A 19400-nucleotide genomic window follows, 5' to 3' on the forward strand; every position below is an offset into this window, starting at 1 on the left:
CCGTTTCTGTTTTTAACTGTTAATCGCCTTTTATTGTTGTAAAGCACTTTGTGATCCTGATATGTGAAAGGTGCCCTATAAATAAACGTTACTTACTTACTTACTTATAGGTCACTGTTCCGTCTCCCCTGAGAGTTGAGAGTACTTTCTACCTGGAAGTCCATTTGGAAATCCCACTCACACACTAAGGTTTACCTCTCTAAACAAATAATTGAGCTAAACTCTCATTTTCATCTGTGGTGCGATCATCTTTAAAATAAATGATTCTCTAAAAAGAATTCAGTATAAATTTTCTTTATTCATGATTCATCTTAGCTATATATTTGGGTCTGGTAACAATTCACATATCATACAACCACACACACACATATTGATGGCATGATTCGACATTGTGTGAAGATGACCATGCAGACGATGAGAGAGGGACAGAAAATTGTAACATTTGAGTTTCTTCCTAACCATTTGAAGGTATTTAAAAGTACAACAAACCCTTTCATGTGGTGCTCAGAATGATAGAAAGTGTTTGGCAGCAGCAGAAGAGGAAACATGACTTGATAATAAATAACATTGATTCTAAACAAGAGGAGACCAGAGTGCAGGGTCAACAATAGAAGCTGTAACATTTTAAGTGACCAAAGGTCATGTCTGTCATGTTATGAAACATGACAGCACAACTTTCACACGAGAGTAAAATAAAGTAGTCAACAAAAGTGGTAGTGACATACAAATGAAAGCATTGTTTTCTCTGTGGCAGACACAGGGGATCTCTGAGGTGTGGTTGTCCTTGAGTGATGTTCAGTTGCAGCTTAGATGACCACTTTAAACAAAGTAAAGAATCAGAAGGGAAAGTGCAAAGCCAGCCACAAGTCAGAACATAAGGGCAAAATCAACTTACACACAAGTTAAGTAAAATCACCAGACTGTGTGCGTGTGTGTGTGTGTGTGTGTGCGTGTGTGTTTCTTCTAAGCAGGACGTAAACAGTCGGTCGTAGCATCACAGTGGAACAATGTTGAACTTAGTGTTTGATTCTGCATCTCATCCAGTGCGCACAAAGCAGATATGACCAGGTTAGAAAAAAGAAATAGTATTCAGAAAATAAAAAACCTGCTGCGAGCTTTAAAAGGGGATATGAAGTGAGAAGACGAGTTTGCTCATCATGTCTTAGCATCCTTTCAGCTATCTACACATGGTTTTAATTTAAAATGTAAACTGAAACCATGCAGAAGTAGCTGTTGAACACACTTTCTACCTTGTCATGCTTTGAATCTGAAGAAATTTCTTTCACATACACTGCAGTAAAAGTCAGCTGTCATCAGCTATGATGAGCTGTGAATTCAATGGTTCAGTTCAGCCCAACTACAAATAAATACATGTTAGCAACAAAGACTTAACAAAATACAAGTTTTGAAATCTCTCTAATGACCTTATACATTTCTTCATAGGGAAATTAAATTCAATGGAATTCCATGTGGCGACCAAGCTCGGATATTTCTTTATTCTTTCTCCACTTTTGGATTAACTACCCTTGCAATAACTCTGGAGGGTAAATATAACTGAGGTTCTTTTTTTCCACCAGGGTTCATACAGACAGGATCAAACTAAACGCTGAAATCCCAAGAAAACGCCTCGACTTGAAGAAGACGTCAAGAGAACTCTTAGAAACTTTACAAGGCAAACATAGTTGGGTGATCGACAGTGAAGAGTGCATAACATATTCATCTTAACTATCTAAATCATTTGCATTTTCATTTCAAGAGCTGCAACAATTAGTGGGTGATTTGATAAGTCAATTGTTGCTAATTGAACATTACTTTCAGTCATTTTCTATCTCTTACCTCCTCAAACATTACTTTTCATTTCTTTTTTTTCCCTCTGGAACATTTTTTGCCGTTTCCTGTTGACTTCACCGTGTTAACTTCCATGTCCTCTCAGTTTCAAGAAAATTTCTGGACATGTAAAGACTAAACTTTAAATCATTAACATCACATGCATAAAATAACTGAAAGAACAATAAGTTGCAGCTCTTACGGATTTTGTATATAATTAAATAAGATCTAAATAGAGTAACACAATTATTTGGGATTAATGGACAGATGAATAAAAGTTGCACTGAACCATTACGCAGACATTTGGGTGGAAAGAGCAGCCTGTAGCCTCATGGCTTAAACACAGGGTTAGTGAATAAACACAGAGTGTGTGTGTTGACTCATAACTGTCCTTCAGGTTGACCCCACTTAAATATTTGCAATCGTTGGTTGACTCCAGCGAGACCTTTTTGTAACATTTGTGTGAGAGAGGATGCCAGAGGAACTTCTGTCCAAATATGCAACAAAATAAACTCCTGTTGCAGGTGATGGGGATACTGGGTGTGGTGGCTGTTTGTAGCAGTCAACTTCTTTCTTGTTTTGCTCTTTAAGTTGAGAAAACTGCAGCAGGTGGGGACTGTCTGGCTCCCCTTGTGAGTGTGTGTGTGAGTGTGTGTGTGTGTGTGTGTGTGTGTGTGTGTGTGTGAGAGAGAGAGAGAGTGTGTGTGTTTTCAGTCTGAGACACCAGGGTTATACTTGCCTTGACTTCTAGCATTCAGCCTCCTTTGATTGCATTCTTTTGTGCATTTGTATGCAAGTGTGTTTGAGTCTTGTAGTGCAGCACGCTCACATCAGAAGCTGTGAAGCAGTGGGGGGGGGGGGGGACTCTGAAGGTATGTGTGTTCATGTTTACAGACAGTTGTCAGTCCAGGGAGAGAGTGGAGCGGCCCTCACACCTCTGGCTGTTCAGCAGTGAAGAGTTGCGGTGTTTCTGTGTCCAGTTTCAGTCACTGCTTTGCCTTCACATCTCAGGCTGCTCTGCAGTAACTGGCTGGGGTCGGGGCTCAGGGGACTCGTAGCGCTGGTGGAAGTTTCTTTTCCTCAGCTTCTCTGGAGCTTTTCTCCACAAAACAATCTCCTGAACACACACAGAGAGGAATAGATGACTGAATACACTCGGGAAAAAAATGGAACAAAAATAAAATAAAAAAAATAGATGATCGTAAATGAGTACCGTAAATTTCGTACTATTGAGCGCACCTGGATATAAGCCGCACCGGCTAAAAATAAGTAAATAAATGTATTTGTACATATATAAGCCGCACTTGATTATAAGCCGCAGGTGTCCACGCTATAACAAGAGCTATTTACACAGACGTAGGCTACCGGTAACATCCGCAAATACTGTAGCGTCCGTACGGAGCGTTCAAATAATAACTTTTAATAACCCGATCACTGTCGGCCGTGACCACGCCGTTTACAGCAGAGAGCAACACGTAACTTGCCGTAACAATCCAACTCTCTCCCCCAGCGTTCTCTCATACAGCCACTCAACACGTTCTCGCTGGTGCATTCACTGACTCTCCACATAATCGGAATTATGAACACATTATCAACTACTGACTTTACAACATGAACCGTTACAATACGAAGCCTAGCCGACAGTGTCTGTAACACGGCTGATGAAAAAGATGACCGTAATATTTTTCACAAGAAAAAGTCCATCCATTCACTGCCTCAGAATGACTTCATTACTCACTTCCTCAGTCTCTGTTGTCGCTGTCAGTGTCATCTTAACGTGCAGCAGCTCTGTTAGCTTCTTTGACAGCCAGGTCTATCGCCTTTAACTTGAAAGCTACATCATATGTATTTCTCCGTGTGTTTTCCATCATGAGGGTGCGTGCATGAAGCGCAAAATGACTGATATTAAGATCCGATGTGACGAAGTCAAATGTTTTTGCGGCAGAAGCTCATTGTCCCCCATAAAAAATCCATGCATTAGCCGCACCGGAGTAGAAGCCGCAGTGCTCGAAGTGTGAGAAAAAAGTAGCGGCTTATAGTCCGGAATTTACGGTACTTGAGCTGTGGTATTACTAACATCCATGTACTTAGTGGTACCACTTTGGTACGATTATTAAGATGTTTAATATCACTAATGGACCACAGTTGTAATTTGGCTTGATATAGAACCAAACCAACAAGATATTCAATGTACAACTGTGTCAAGTTTCATTACACAACCATAAATATAAATAAATGGACAACTTGGATGATACTCATTTTCCAACAGTGTCTCCGTGTGCTGGAGAAAACAGCAACACTCACTGATGTCCAAGACTTTTCTGTGGATGCAGGTGTTACCTGTTGTTTAAAGTATCTTCGGTCCTCTTCATCCACCAGCACCAGATTAAGAAAGTAACGTACAGAAAACTTCTTGTTGACGTCCCTCATGGTGGGTGTTAATTCGTATCCTGTGAGCATTAGAATGAAGTCAGTGCAACAGCTGGAAATATATGTTTAAAGGCTTTAATGAGGACAGTTGATTACAATCACAACGAATGACATAAACAGATGATCTCTGCATACAATGGTTAAACCCTACTGTGAACTCAGCAACCGTAAAATTGGAGTTAAAGACGAAATTATAACATATTTCAGAGACGGAATAAGAAAACGATCAATTAAGAAGACCTTACCTGCCAGAAACAGTCTGATGGGGATTGACTCTCCTTTAACTGGAGCACCATCCATGATCTCATACTTTGCAACCGTCTCTGTTTCTGTAGTAGTACTGGGACCTGAAAATCAGGACAACAGTTGCATTACATGAGACATGATACAATAAAGTGGAGCAGAGCTGACAGGCTTCTTTTGGGACCCAAGCACCGCACAGAGGAGAAAACTAACTAAGTGTTATGTTGGATAAACCTAAAAGATGATGAATGACAGAGTTAGCACACATGCTGCTTTAGTTAGGCACGACTTGATGGGTCTTCATTTTTACCACCCAGGATTAGTACCTATTCCTGTTATCTCCTTCTTGATGAGCTGCAGCTCCATGTGTTGGATCTTGATCCTGACCAGCAGGAAGTAGATCTTCCCAACGATCACGTCTTTCAGGTGATATCTAATAAATAAACAAACACACACACACACACATCAAGAGGAACCCACTGCTTTGTGATATCTCAAAAGGCAGGGCTTTTTATGATTTGTGGGGCCAGATTTGAAAACAAATGTTTTAAAGGAAAAAATGATCTTACTTTGATTTATTGTATTCAAACTCAATGTGCAGACAGTCTTCTATGCCAACCTCCATCTTGATCGAGTTGTTGACGTCTGGGTAGGTGGCTAACTGGTGGACGATCAACTCGTATTCCTTCACCAGGTCAGAAAGACGACGAACTATTGTCACCCTGAGGAAATACCTGCAAGAAGGACACACAAACACAGACCCCACACAAGCTGTTTTTAACAGACATTTCTCCTCTGCATCAATACATGACTACTGACAGGAAATAATGAGATAGAATGGAAGAGAGACGTCTCCATGCTTCCCCTGTGCACACCTCACTCAAGCAGGCCACAATATACTTTATTATGTTTTCATCTGTGCAATTCTAATGCTGCTGTACACAATTGTTCCTGACAAAGTGTCATTGTGTTCCTTTGTACAATGATAGTAAAGTGCCCATCTACCTTTCATTCTCACTTTAGTCAGAGTTAAGATATGTTATTCAATGTATGTATTCACTAAAACTCCACCAAAGTTTGATGATCATAAAAAAAAGAAGCAAAAATAAGAAAACACTTACTGAAGTCAAAATCTTATCTGTAGATCCCATAATGCCACACAAGTTAAAGAGGACGTATTAGACCCCTTTTCAAACAGTCCCACTGTGGCCTAAATAAAACATCTGTGCTGTGCTTTGGTCTAATTGTAACATGAAGCAGCAGAGGAGGTTTGTGATCCTCTATAAACCAGCTCTCTCAGAACGCTCTGTTTTTGGTGTGCGTCTCTTTAAATGCAGTTTTCCTAGTAGACGTTACTCTTCGCTGACGAAAATAAAAAAAAGTTGATGGACCTGCGTGAAAATGTTGCTCTGTGCTGGGATGGAGTCCATGGGTGGAGATGCCAGGGAGGAGAGTGGATCCCATTTGGGAGTGTGTGTCACAAGGAGAGCAAATTTGAGCATGTTTGTCCTCTGTGTTGTAAGACTAGTGCAGACCCCAAAGAAAAGGACTGGATGGGTTTATTTCACATTTTGAAGGTGGGTAGACACCGAGGTTACCCAACGTTATGTTCAAAAACACAAAGTGGATTTTTTATAATATGTCCCCTTTAAGTCTTTACCATCAAACTATTTCATCTGTAAGCTAAATGAGATATTTTCAACTTGTTGACAACCAAAACAACTGATCAGTTATTTTGTAAATTTTGTGAATCTGAGGCAGCAGTACAAGTGAGAGGAGGCTGTTCTTTGCTGCCAAAGAAGAAGAAGCCCATAAAATAACACAAGTTATGAATCCCCATGTGATCAATATGATAACAGAGGCAGCAGTTTGACTTTATTGAGACCTTTTAATAAATATACCTTAGCCTGACATTGGCTCCAGTGTAGGATTCATAGGGCTTCTCCACCTGCATGAACTCAAAGTCGTAGCTCCTGTTCTGGGCGAGTTCTCCAGGGAGAGCCAACTCTTTGACCAAGTCCACAAACTCGTGCGTGTTGCTCTTATCAGAGAACAGCTCTGAAACAACAGGCAGAAGACAGCATGGTCAACCTACACTTCTTAGTTGACTGTATGGTTTATAAATCAAAAGAGTTGAGTCAGACTAGAACAACTTTATCACAGTCCAAGTTTCATTTCAGGATTTCATATTCTTTCAACACACTGCCGCTACAGTGGGAGGAGGGTTTAGCCCCACTATAGCAAGTGGCACATGATGACCACATGCTCTGTTAAACCCTTTAGCCACATGAGAAAGCCAGCAATCAATTGTTGACACGTAGTTTTTCCAGCTTTAAGGAGCAAAGCACCTTTTGCAATTAATGTTGTGAAAGGCAATCTAGAGGTTTCAATTGTACAACTGCAAATATGAATAAGTACTATTGTGGTTGTTTCAAAGCAACAAGAACGTTCATTGCACTTAGAAAGAACAATGAGAGCATAAGCCATTACAATGCAAACAGATCATAACGGAGACATGAAGCACGCTCACCTATCTGTCCCACAAACTCGATGCGAATGCCCTGATGCTCCAGACGCTTTCCTCCCTGCTTCACATTCAGATTTACCTGGAGAGCCAGAACTTCATCAGATCATTCAACAAATGAACCAAAGACCTGTGTGTGAGGATGTGCTTCATAACAGAGAAAAACGAGAAACAGACATAGAAGAAGAACTGTCCCGATCGTTCACAATCACATCTGCTGGGAGTATACATTTTAGTTGTGTGCTGGTGCTAACAGGTTAAAGCTGTATGAAACCTCGAAACCTAGTTTCAAACTGCACATGGGGAACACGCGAGAATGAAACATCCCAAGAGAAACTGTGTGGTGGGAAGACTCCAAAAGTTAAATATAGTTGACATTTTAGCTGACGATTTGAGGGATGTGAATCATAGATGGTTGACTTCCTCCTGAAGTCTGATCAAATGTTGCACATAAAAAGAACCTTAATTTCCCACTGGGATCCCTGAAAGAGAGGATCTCTAAATAGACTGCAGAGACGTCCAATATATGCTGACTGAGCACAGTGAACTTACTGTATACATGACAGCTAATCTAAATCATGACCCACGTGTGTACTGTCCCCTTAATGAACTTTGTGAAGCTCTCCTCGCCACTTTATAATTCATGAAAACTTGGCTTACCTTGCCAGAGACGGACTCGCCGTCATAGAACAGGTAGTGTTTCTCCACTTTTCCGTCTTCGGTCTTTAGCTCGGCGGTCTTTCTGTTCTCTGCATCGTTCAGCAGAACATCTATCTCACATACCGGCCCAAACAAACCCCCGAGGAAACTCTGAAAAACACAAAGCACATCATTCAAAACGGCAGCGTCACATTTCGTAGTTTAATACGTTTATGTCTGATGATGAATACTTTCACTGGCTCATTATTTACAGGAAAGATGTAATATGTTAAAACCTTACTGAACAACCCAGAAATCCTTTTTGACCACCACTTCAACAACTCAGAAAGTATAAAACTGGTCGAGTTGGGAAGCTTCCTTTTATTCTAAACATAGCATCACTGTGACTATCAATGCTAACTCGACAAACATATTGCATATTTTGCATATACTTTATTTAATGTAGCTTGAGGATATAAGTAAGCATCAGTTGCTTGCCCAGAATCAGTTGTAAAACACATTATTCAACCATCAATAAGTCATGAAGCAGTATGTTAACAATATTTGTTTGAGGGAATGTGTGAGGAGCAAAATTTGTGAGACAAAAACAAAATATCAATATTTATAAGAGAATATATATACAGAAAACATTGAATTTCCCTCAGGATCAATAATCAATCCATCCATCCATCCAACAATAGGACTTGAAGCTCACAGACACATTAAAGCCTGAGGAGCAAGTTTTAAACTCAGTCATGTGTCCATCTGAGGGGGGGGGGGGGTGTTAACACCTATTTTTGAAGACTGTCTGAGATTACAAACACCCCCGAGGCTGATCAATCTTTACATCCGTGGGTTTATAAGTGTGTGCAAAGAAAATGTGACTTATGAGTGTGCATGAAACTTGAAACACTTGTATTTATCATGCAACGCTCACCCCTTGTTTTGTTTTGGGGGGTTTTTTGTCACTGGATCAACAACTGCGCAAACATTTTCTCTCTTAGCTGGTGAAAACACACATCACACTTCAGCATGCAGCTGAGCTAAATCTGGTTCAACCATTAACATGTCAGGAGTAACTAATAACTATTTGATTATAAGGGAGGCATTTTAATATTATAACTATGTAGTAGGATGCATATAGGCTATTCAAGACAACTAGTTTTTAAAAAAAAAATCAAGGTACTGAGCTACAATGTCAAGATAAACAAAAACATTTTAGTTCATGCAGTTTAGTACAAAGTTAAAGCTTGAATAAATAAATGTGTGTTTCACTGATGTTATCTGACTTACATGATACGGTACAACTTCTCATCACACTGACCTAACATGTAAGGCTAGCTGACACTTATCTCTGTGGCCTCCCGACAACTCCACTGAAAACATGAACTAGATTAGAAACCTCTTAAACTTAGTGAGTTCTTCAGGCTGCTATCAGTAAATGTTGGCTTTTGCAAACACATCACTGACAAAAACCGAGACGGCCTCGTACTTGAGCTAACACAGCTAGCTCTCCTGTCAAACTTTAATGTCAAATGAAACACGGGGTCCGTGTTAATGCTACGTTTCATAAAGCAGCAAACCAGATTATCTCAAAGCAGTCCGAACAATTGATGAATGGGTTTTTTTTTTCACTCACCATGTCTGCTGTTTAAACAGTTGAAGCTAACAGCTAGCCTCGCTCCGTGTAGCCTGTCCGACTGAGGTAGTATCAAGACTCCCCGTCATATGACCCACGTCACGTGGTTGCGTCATAGCTGCGTGTGTGGGCGGGGCACAGACGTAACACGTTAGGCGCACAATCACATATTAATGTTGTCTTTCTTTCAGTACTGACTCGAATGTTGTTCACAATGATCATCCACGTGATGGCGCTCTTTAGCACTAGTATCCCAGTTTTGGATCAATTTGGGAAACTTTATTCTAATGTTGTAAACTTAATTAGTCTAATTCCTATTGCTGAAAAACTTCTGAGCTTTTACTTAAAGAGCATATTGCAGGTTAAAGACAAAACTTAACTAATCATAGGAAAATACGTTAACAATACTGTTTTTAAAGAAATTCTGAAATTAATAACCCACAGGGTCTCCTGGAAACGTTTTAGTACGTTTTCGCACGTCTTTGCTTTTTACTTCCGCATTCGGCTGTGACGTAACATAAGGGAGTCCCGCTGAATCCCCGTCTGTTTAACATAGAAAATCATGGATCCGAGTGTCACTCCCGTCAATGAAGAGGAAGAAGACATGTATTCCTTTACATATAATGGTCCACTGGCTTATTATTCTGAACCTGTTAAATGTGATAGAGAGCAGAAACAGGCAGGATTAAAGGAATAACGGCCTCAGGAGAGAAGTGAAGCTGTGGTGTGAGGAGAGACCCGGAGCAGGCGTCCTGCTGAGTGACAGGTGTCAGCTCGCCATATATGGGCGAGTGCTGTGTTCACATCAGCATATGTAAAGTTTGTAATCACATTCAATCAATTAAAAAACTATTTGTAGAAGGTGCAAGTGACGATCATTCACCTTTACATTGTATGGGAGCTGCTTGTAAAAACGGCAAATCTGTACAACGTATTACGGTGCCGCGCTGTGCGCGCGCGAGAGAGAGCGAGAGAGAGAGAGAGAGAGAGAGAGACAGACAGACAGACAGACAGACATAAAACCCGATTACACGGCCTGTGCAAATGCAGCACCATGTCTTAATTGTTTATTCCTCATGCAGCCCAGTGCTCACGTTGTTATAGAAAATACAGTGTATGGTGCAGGATCACGGCGCACGTAATCCACACAAACATGCACAACAGCGCACACACTCCACAGTTTAATGCGTGCACATATATTAGGCTACTACAAAAAGTTTAAAGTTTTAATTGGATAGAGGACCGACGTAAAGCTTGTGTTTCTGTTTGTTTCCAAACCGCGCGTTCCGTCTTTTCCCACTGCGCACACACAAACACACACACACACACACACACACACACACACACACACACACTCCACAGTTTAATGCGTGCACATATATTAGGCTACTACAAAAAGTTTAAAGTTTTAATGGGATAAAGGACCGACAGAAGTAAAGGTTGTGTTTCGTTTCGTTTCCAAACTGCGCGTTCCGTCTTTCCCCACTGCGCACACACACAAACACACACACACACACACACACACACGCGCACACACACACACGCGCTCTCTTGTAACAGAGTTGGATTTATAATAAATCGTATGACTACATATATTAAAACAGACTGTCCGGTGTCTATTACGCTCACACTAGAGAATATACAGAGGATTCCAGCAGATCAAATCATTAAACGCTTTCTGTCTGCGTATATAATATTTTATGTTAAACAGCCAGAGATTTAAATCATTAATAAGGAAACGTTTTTGTGTCTGATACCGAAATATTCAACGTGTCTGTTCGATCGTTTCTGAGGTTGTGAGAATAATTCACCAAAACACACTATGAATAATCAAGCCACTTACACTGTGCACCTGAATGTGCGCCGCTCAAGTTACAAACTATAGCAGGGAGGCATCCTGTCTGTTCTCACTCACTACCACGTATCATTACTCCTCTTTAATCATGTTTTAGCCTGTTTTTTTGTGCTTTAATTCTTTTGTGCTGCCTTCTAAATGTTTGTTTGTAAAGTGTTTGATGCTCTCGGTGCAAGACAAGTTCCCCCAGGGGCAATAAAGGCTTCATTCATTCATTCATACACGGACGCATAAAGCCGATCAAAGCAGAGTCAGAGAACGGGACTCCCTCATGTTACGTCATATGACGCGTTGTTGAAAAAAAAGCACGTTCTAAACGGCTATGCTAAAACAGCCACTTTCTCCTCTAAATTAGAGCACTTATGTGTTGTAGAACATATTAAAAAAATAACCTACTTATTTTACAGCCATTAACAAACTATATAAAATATTAATTACAAATTTTTTTTAACCTGCAATATGCTCTTTAAGTCTTTGGAATCAGCCTGCCTTTAATTGGGACATGCGTCAATAAAAGACGGATCACTTCATATTTTTAAAGTAAAGACTAACAAATTGTAGGCTTACATCAGATATAACATGAGCAAATTACACATAAATATCTAATCAATTCACCCATGAGGGCTGTGTTGGCCTATGGAACTGTGTATACACATAAGAATGTCTTAGACTGCTAAATGCTCATGTTAAAGCGTTAATAATTGGCTTGAGAAATAAAAAAAACCCCTCTGTTTTCATAGTTTTAACAATTATTTATTATTTCTAAAGCCAGCCAGCAGATATTGTGTCTTGCTGCTTTTTCTCCTTATTTTTGATCTTTTTGTTAATACTAAGTGAATAAGGGGTCTCTATTGATACCAGCCTTTATTTTTTAAAATGTGCAATAAAAACACCAAGCTACAGTAAAAGGGACTGAGCCTTAAATTAACAAATTGTATGGCCTTCTTTATTGTTCTTTATAAGTACACATTTTTGACTAAAAAGAAAGAATAAATAAAGTTTGCAAATGGCACTGCTTAAAACTTTCTATGCAGTTATGAAGGGATCCTATTTCATGATGGAATCTTGACAAAAAATAAAATACAGTCGCTTAACATTAACAACTGCTCAGAGCCAGTATACAGTATGTTAAAAATAAATGACTTCAAATGAAAATAAACTAATCAGCACCATCTGGTGGACAAACTTACAATGACACTGTTAACTTACCCTTATCTGATGTTTCTTGGAACTCATTGGCAGGCCAACATAACCAAATATAACACAAGCCTATGTGAAAGAGTATTGATCTATTGGCCTTATCATTTCTCTGAGTGTATTGGACTTTTAGTTGCTCCAACAGTTTAGTATATTTATTTGGGGTTTTTATTGTTCTAATTTGGCACCAACACAATACTGAAATGCGTTTATTGGATTGGCTTTGTTCTTTTATTGTCTTTAAAGCTCTTTGCAAGAGGTTCCCAAGCTTTTCGGTCCATGACCTTCAGAAGTGGCGCTGGAGATTGGGGACCAACACTGTCTATGGAGGTAGTTAGAACATTTACCATTGTGCACAGGCCTTTCCAAAGATTGGCATTAGAACACCACAAAAGAACAGAACAGCCTAAACACTGTGTTATGTTGTTTATTATTTCTTTAATTTATTAGACGAAATGCTAGATGCAAAACATAAGTAATCTCTTGAGCTACTTCTTTTGTACATATTTTTCTTTGATGTTTTTAAAAGAATTCTCAATGCCCGTGGCAAATATGTACTGACAGATGATTTTTTTTATTTATTTGTACTACATTAAATACATATACTGTCTTTGGATGAGAGAATATTCATAAAAACATTAAGCTTTAAATTGATGTTGACAAAAACTGTATTTATAGGTGAAAATGGCAACAAAGTAAACAAAGGAAAAGTTTGAATAATTCACTGTACACCATTTATATTAAAAAAAAGAAAACCTTATAGCATACTGTTGTTATGAATCCTTTATTTATTGAAGTATCTCAAATGCTAATTAGACAACACAGCCCATGATGAAATGGGTAAATATGTAGAATACATATTTAGAATATGTTTCAGCTCACAGTGGTTAAGATTGCGTGAATCCAATCCAGAGGGATTTGAGTTTGCAAGATTCTCTCGATCAACATTGCATCATTAAAAAGGTTGCATAATCATACTTGGTTAGTGAAAAGTATAAAAACATTTGAGACAAAGGGATCAAATTACATAAATATGTTTTATGCGTCTTAAAGGAACACATGCCTTCTAACTGAACTGAATAGGTGGAACATATATGTAATCTTATTGCACTGGTATCACAAATATTTAAAGGCATGTTTTAAATTTAAAAAGCATTGCCCTACTTCCTTTTTTTTTCTTTTTACAAAAAGACATCAAATACAGGGCTCTGTCAACTGAAATGTGCTCAGACATATTAGGTTTCTTTAATGCAGATAGTTATTCACTTTGACAGACACTTTTCATTCTTTATAAAAGTTCTTTCAATGCAAAAATATAATTTCCATCAGTGTTTATACAAAATATATATTTGTATACATTTGGCTTTTGTCAAGATTTTTGCTGCAATATTTAATAGACAGGGTGGAAATACAATAGATGCTAGCCTTGTGTATGTGTATGTGTGTGTGTGTGTCTGAGTCTGATTCTGTGTGCTCAGCTTACAGCTGCAATAGGTGGTCTTCTTTCAGCTCTTGCTCTTCTGGTTTTGCTTCACCAACCAAAGACCTGCTCGGGAACAACCGCCTCATGCTCCTTGATTCCCCATCTTCAAACAGAGTAACACGACAGCTCAGAGATCATGGAACAGAAAAATGAGGACATAAAAGACTCTATCAAGAACGTTTTTAACTAAATTACCTTTCTGCAGCTCAAAGTATTTCTCTGTTGAAGATGCACCAGAGCCCGTCTCAATGGCCTTGTCTGCCAAGAATGTATCTTCAGCTGCCGAGCCCTCATAACCTCCAGAACCTTCCCCGTAGAAGTAAACAAAAGGTGACTCCCCCTCTTCATTCTGCATCAGTGTTTCCTCCTCTACCTGCATCTGCTCATCCTCCACAGGCTCTGCCTCCCTGCGCACAGATTTAGAGTCAAACAGGAAATGTTAATGGCATTTGGTGGGCTGAAGCTGTTATGTCTGACATTTTAGCTAATTACACACAAACAACAAAGAAACATGACAAACTAAACACCAGACTCTTCTGAAGTGTGGATGAACTTCAACTTGAAGAGTTAAAGATTAATATCATTTCACATTTCTTGTCCAAAAACACAAAATAAAAGACTTTCTGTGAAATGTTTTTTAATACAACACAGTTTATTCAACCCTATAGAATTTACTCTATACCTCGATGTAAATAATATTATTTCCTGTTCAAGAAGTCATACTCTACACAAGATGATATTGTTTAAATTCAAATTTATCTGCATCACGTTTTGCTGTACATCTAATTTCTATTAAATGTTCTAAATAGACACGTTCTTGAATGTTTCTCCAATATCTCCCTGCTGAAAAAAACAGGTCATCTTCAAATATTTATTCTATCATGTTACAAACAAGTTATATATCAAAAAATAATCAGTATAACAGCTTATGGTGAAAATACTTCTTAGCTGCAGTTTTCTGCGCATACACCATTTACAACAAAAACAATATCACATTGTTGGTTGAATTGGGTATTTAAGGCCCAGGTTTGATGTTGTTTTGTAATCATGGTACCGTACTAAAGTAAAAGGGCAGCAGAGGTTTACGGTAACAGCTTGTAAATACATGCATCAGGTGGGCAGATGATGTCACACGCTTAACGTCCTACACAGGTGCTCCCACTTAAAGCTCGTCTGTGAACTATGGGTGTTAGCAGAATATGCTTGTTAAAAGTCTGTCCTGTTCTCCTGTTAGCTCTGCAATATAACTTTATGAACCTAATGTATTCTTGTTAGGCAACCCCCCCGACATTCAGGCTTTTATGGAATGTAATCAGCTAGAATAATATTTCTATAAACAAGCCTCCAAACAAATGTTGATGTGTGTCTACAGACGGTTTAAAGTAAAGCCAAGTTGAAGACAATCAAGAACTAGAATCCAGCAACAACCTCACCGGCATCTGTCTGAGAGACTGAGTCTTAAACTGCTGTTGAAACATATTAGTCAAAGTAAAGATGGCAGTTTCTAGTGTAATTACTTTATCATTTTAAAGTGTAATCTGGTATTCTCCAAACATCAGACTAACGTGGCACTTAAACAGAGACAAAACAATAGACCAGAAGCAGCAGCACACCAAGCGTCACAGCCCACTTCCTCTCAACACTTCCCTCCGGCTTCCTGTTCAAGGCGAGCTGCTAAGGTGAGAGCTGAAGCTGAGGCCAAGTGTTTTTAAGAAAGCTGATAATGTAGAAGGCCAGATGAGACTCAGCCTCTTATTAATAGTGTTTTTCCACTTTCACTTTCTCTCGTCTTTCCTCTCAAACACGCCATGTACCTCATGCTTTAACTCACTGAAGTATCCACCCGTCATCCACCTTCTCCATGTATCTTTGTCTTTGTCACATTTTGGATAACGAACATGCTTTGGATTGGATTAGGTCATAAAGCTGTGTTTTTGTGAATATGGTTAAAGATGAAGGGCTTTCTGTTGAACTACAGTCACATGAGGGTTTATGATGTTATCTATTTGCAGTGCTTTAATAATGTAACAGCTCATTTGAAACATCTTTAACATACAATGTCATTTCAACATTGCAGATTGACAGCGGCAAGATAAAGTTTGATTTGTGGTCTTTTTTGCAAGTTTCCTTATGCTTTATATGAGGTCATTAGCTGATAGGATCGACGTCTTTTATGAGGAACTCTAAAAGAGGAAGCTGAGGGCGAAGACAAGACTGCGATTATGGGCTTTCTCAGTAGTCCACAAATTTCAACAGAAACCATTTCACAAGTAGGCTACAATATATGCTACAAACACACATACACATACTGACACATGAAAACACATTAACAAATTAACTTAATTCCCGACAGTTACTGTATTTATATCCAAGTTAAACCAAATCACACAAGATGGATTGAGCCTCTGTATGAGAAGATTGTGTTTAATTCATTTGAGGAAAAAAGTAAATAAAATACAATTCATTACTAATGTGAAGATGGAGGAGATACTTTGCGAAAACTGGGAGGATTTGCATACCATACAAATGACAATCAAATTAAATGTTGTATTGCTTATGTATCTCCTGCCTCTGTGCTTTGCCACAATATGAAACTGAATGTGAGGTAGTTACGTTTTGTCTTATTGCACCTCTTTTAACCTCTTCACCCGCTCTCTCTCTTTTTCTCTACACGTTATCTTCTATTTTGGCTTTTCTTGGCCTCCAACCTTACACTTATACACTCTAAGACACACACAACAACACGTGAATCTACACAGAGACACACAAAGCCAGAGATGGGATTGCCGGAGTTTTGTTAACCAAGGTAACAGATCCAACGCAGCATCAGCATTTCTATATTCACAGTCTGCATTTATCTTGAAAAAAAAGTGCCATATTATCACAGAGACTGTTGTTTTGGTGAACTCTCTTCATACTTTCTCACTTAACTCTTAGCAACACACACAATACATCCATAATCACATCATGACTGTACACACTATAAAATACTTACAGGTACTGTGCAGTTGAAGAGGGCAGTTTGGCTGGTAGCTCTGGACTCCATGTCATTTCTGGACTTTGCTGGGTCACACAGTTGGCCTGGCCACCCTCAGGGTTGCATCTCACAAACTTATACACAGCTGTGCTGGGAGCTCCTGTAGAGTAAAGGTCATTTTTTAAGTTTTATTTAAGTCTCTAAGTTGTCATGGAACATTTAGTGCAACAGATCACAGTCTAAGCATTCGTGGGCAACATCCGTTTGCTCATCTGGATCAGTTCAGTGTGTCAATTAAGGTTTAGTGGTTCCTCGTTTCAGTATAGGTTACAACATTATTCAGCAACAGGGTAAAATGACTGTTGGCCTGTTTCGTTCCCAGAGTTGTTTATTCTTTTCAGTTGTGTGACAGAATAGGAAGTAACAGCTTTACAGGTTGTTCTTAAGACATCGCAGCACTTTAATCACACATCTTATCTGACATTTTACACGAATATCCTGTGTCAATACTCCTTCCTTTCATAGCAACAATGACTTAATATTCGCTGCTTCTTGTAGAGACACATTAATTCAAATGTTTGTCAACGTGACTGTTTGAAAACTGATGTTTCCTGTTTTGTTTAAATATGAGATGAAGAAATTTTTTTGACATTGCTTTGCTTGTCGTGGTTTTGTTCCTGAATTTAATATTTTAACACCTGGCTTCCATTTTCTTCGTTGGTTTTACAATAGTTTATTTTCGGGCTTCTTATGCCTTTATTTAAGAGATAGGATAGAAATCAGGGAAAAAAGAAAGAGTGGGGAATGACAAGCGGAAAAGGAGCCACAGTTCACATTCAAACCTGGACGGCCCACAAGGAAGACCACAGCCTCAGTACATGGGATGCTCTATATAGTTCTAATATTTATACATTCAACTTTTTCACCATATTGAATGTTCTGTCCTAACTGTTTGTAACTGTGCACTTTGCAGCTGTGTGATTGACCGTCGTTCTTTAGAATGAGACTCTTTATCCTTCCTCTTTTTTATGCTACTGCTGTTTTTCAAAGTATTTTTTTAACCCCTGTTTTCAAAGGTGTTATATAAATAAAGTTATTTATTGGAATGACCTCGGTTAGCTATTAGAGAAAGAGGGTTAAATCATCTCTTTATATTTCCTTTGGAATTTAACTGATAGTACAACATGACTATTGGTTCACGTAAAAAAAGTGTAGAAAGCAGTCTCTTCTCACATACAAACTGAAATCAGTACAGTTTATAAAAAACATATTTGATTGAAAACAACACATTAACAATGAAGCACGTGAAAGGATTATTGTTATATAATGTATTTGGGGTGCCCCTCATTTTTTCATTCTTCTATTTTTAGAAGAAAAAAAAATACAAACGGAACAAGTCCTCTGATGTGATGGGGAAACTCCAGAAAGACTGTGAAATGTTTTCAATTTTCAGCCACATCAAAACTTATGTCGGAAACTGAAATTTCACTTTCCGTTCAGCAAGGGTGAACAACTTTAAGTTTAGCACCTATATATTTCCCCTCACGAACCCCTAAGTGTTGACTCTTTTCCCCATCATACAGTAAAAAACAGAGTTTAGTGTGGTGATGTTTTTCTTTGGCACATCCCAGCAATACAGAACCTGACTGTAAAAAATGAGTCACTAACACAATATACTGAAACAAAAAGGCTCATATCAATGTCATTTGGCTTGTCAATCAAGGATCCCTGATGGCCCGAATACCGCAGCTTGGCAAACTGACGCCCCTCATAGTGAGACCCTCACAGCCAACGCCTGTCAAGATGCGACATTATTTTTTAACTTTTTTCAGTAAAACCTACAATACAGAAAGTGTCCATAATAACTGTTTCAGAGTTTTTCTACGAAAAAATAAGGTCGACTTACCTTTTCCGATGTCAAAGGCGAGAAAGGAGACCACGACGAACAACACGGGTGTCATCCTCCGCTTTGTATTACTTCGACTAATCTCTAAAACTTAGACAGGTTATCCCCAACAGGGTACGGCGTCTTGACGTGCTGAAGAAAATGTGTGAACTGCCTGCGTGAGCCAAAAACTCCCCTCTAAAAGAGCTCAGCCCTCCGGTTGCGTCATGGTTTCCTGAAGTCTTCTCCAGCTGAAAGTGGCTTAACATCTTCAGTGGAAACTTTTGCATTAGCTGCCTCAAATATCAGATATCAGCACGTCGTCGGAGTTTGCGTAACTGCGCACTTTGGCTTCGGAAATACCAGAAGATATCATCGAAGATCCAATCTGAGTTTCTGATTATAAACGGTTGGGAGGAAGTCAAAGCTTTTAATTGGGTGCGAGCTCATTTTGTAGTGATACGAAGTTTCTGAGATGTTTAATAGTGATTTACTTCATTAAATTCTGTCTTAAAAACGCAAGACGCAGCTTAACGCTTTATTTGTGATTGACGGAAAAAAAACACAAAATAAGGTGGATGTGTGTTACCCCCTTGTTTTAGTTTTGGTGGTCTCACCTAACTTTATGATGGGTCTTCAACAGAGAGGTAGCACAAGAACAGTCTCAACACTGGTTCAGTTACAAAGGGAAAATGTTTATG

General features: G+C 38.9%; 2 protein-coding genes across 2 annotated transcripts; both read right to left on the reverse strand.

The window, feature by feature from the left end:
• Positions 1 to 278: 278 nt before the first annotated feature.
• Positions 279 to 9409, reverse strand: vps26a (VPS26, retromer complex component A). The gene is made up of 10 exons (XM_079339775.1): positions 9303 to 9409; positions 7685 to 7834; positions 7031 to 7106; positions 6402 to 6558; positions 5070 to 5234; positions 4827 to 4933; positions 4503 to 4604; positions 4168 to 4277; positions 2189 to 2944; positions 279 to 2155 (listed from the first exon to the last, which is right to left on the reverse strand). Exons 1-9 carry the CDS (start codon positions 9303 to 9305, stop codon positions 2828 to 2830), a joined length of 987 nt encoding a protein of 328 aa, XP_079195901.1. The 5' UTR covers positions 9306 to 9409; the 3' UTR covers positions 279 to 2155; positions 2189 to 2827.
• A 3713-nt stretch (positions 9410 to 13122) lies between these two features.
• Positions 13123 to 18937, reverse strand: LOC306821217 (uncharacterized protein). The gene is made up of 4 exons (XM_079339500.1): positions 18721 to 18937; positions 16833 to 16974; positions 14033 to 14244; positions 13123 to 13940 (listed from the first exon to the last, which is right to left on the reverse strand). The coding sequence occupies exons 1-4, from the start codon at positions 18773 to 18775 to the stop codon at positions 13834 to 13836; spliced, it is 516 nt and encodes a 171-aa protein (XP_079195626.1). The 5' UTR covers positions 18776 to 18937; the 3' UTR covers positions 13123 to 13833.
• Between the last annotated feature and the right edge of the window lie 463 nt (positions 18938 to 19400).

This window comes from Symphodus melops (assembly GCF_947650265.1).
Source record: "Symphodus melops genome assembly, chromosome: 3".
Taxonomy (NCBI): Eukaryota; Metazoa; Chordata; class Actinopteri; order Labriformes; family Labridae; genus Symphodus; species Symphodus melops.

Excerpts from the sequence above, each read along its gene's own strand:
- vps26a (XM_079339775.1), bottom strand. Across the intron at positions 4,605-4,826 it reads GAAGGAGATAACAGGAATAG|GTCCCAGTACTACTACAGAA; the intron begins GTACTAATCCTG and ends CCTGATTTTCAG. Across the intron at positions 2,945-4,167 it reads GAAGATACTTTAAACAACAG|GAGATTGTTTTGTGGAGAAA; the intron begins GTAACACCTGCA and ends GTGTGTGTTCAG.
- LOC306821217 (XM_079339500.1), bottom strand. The coding sequence starts at position 18,775 with ATGACACCCGTGTTGTTCGTCGTGGTCTCCTTTCTCGCCTTTGACATC. Across the intron at positions 16,975-18,720 it reads CGCCTTTGACATCGGAAAAG|GAGCTCCCAGCACAGCTGTG; the intron begins GTAAGTCGACCT and ends TTTACTCTACAG. Across the intron at positions 14,245-16,832 it reads TCTTCAACTGCACAGTACCT|GGAGGCAGAGCCTGTGGAGG; the intron begins GTAAGTATTTTA and ends ATCTGTGCGCAG.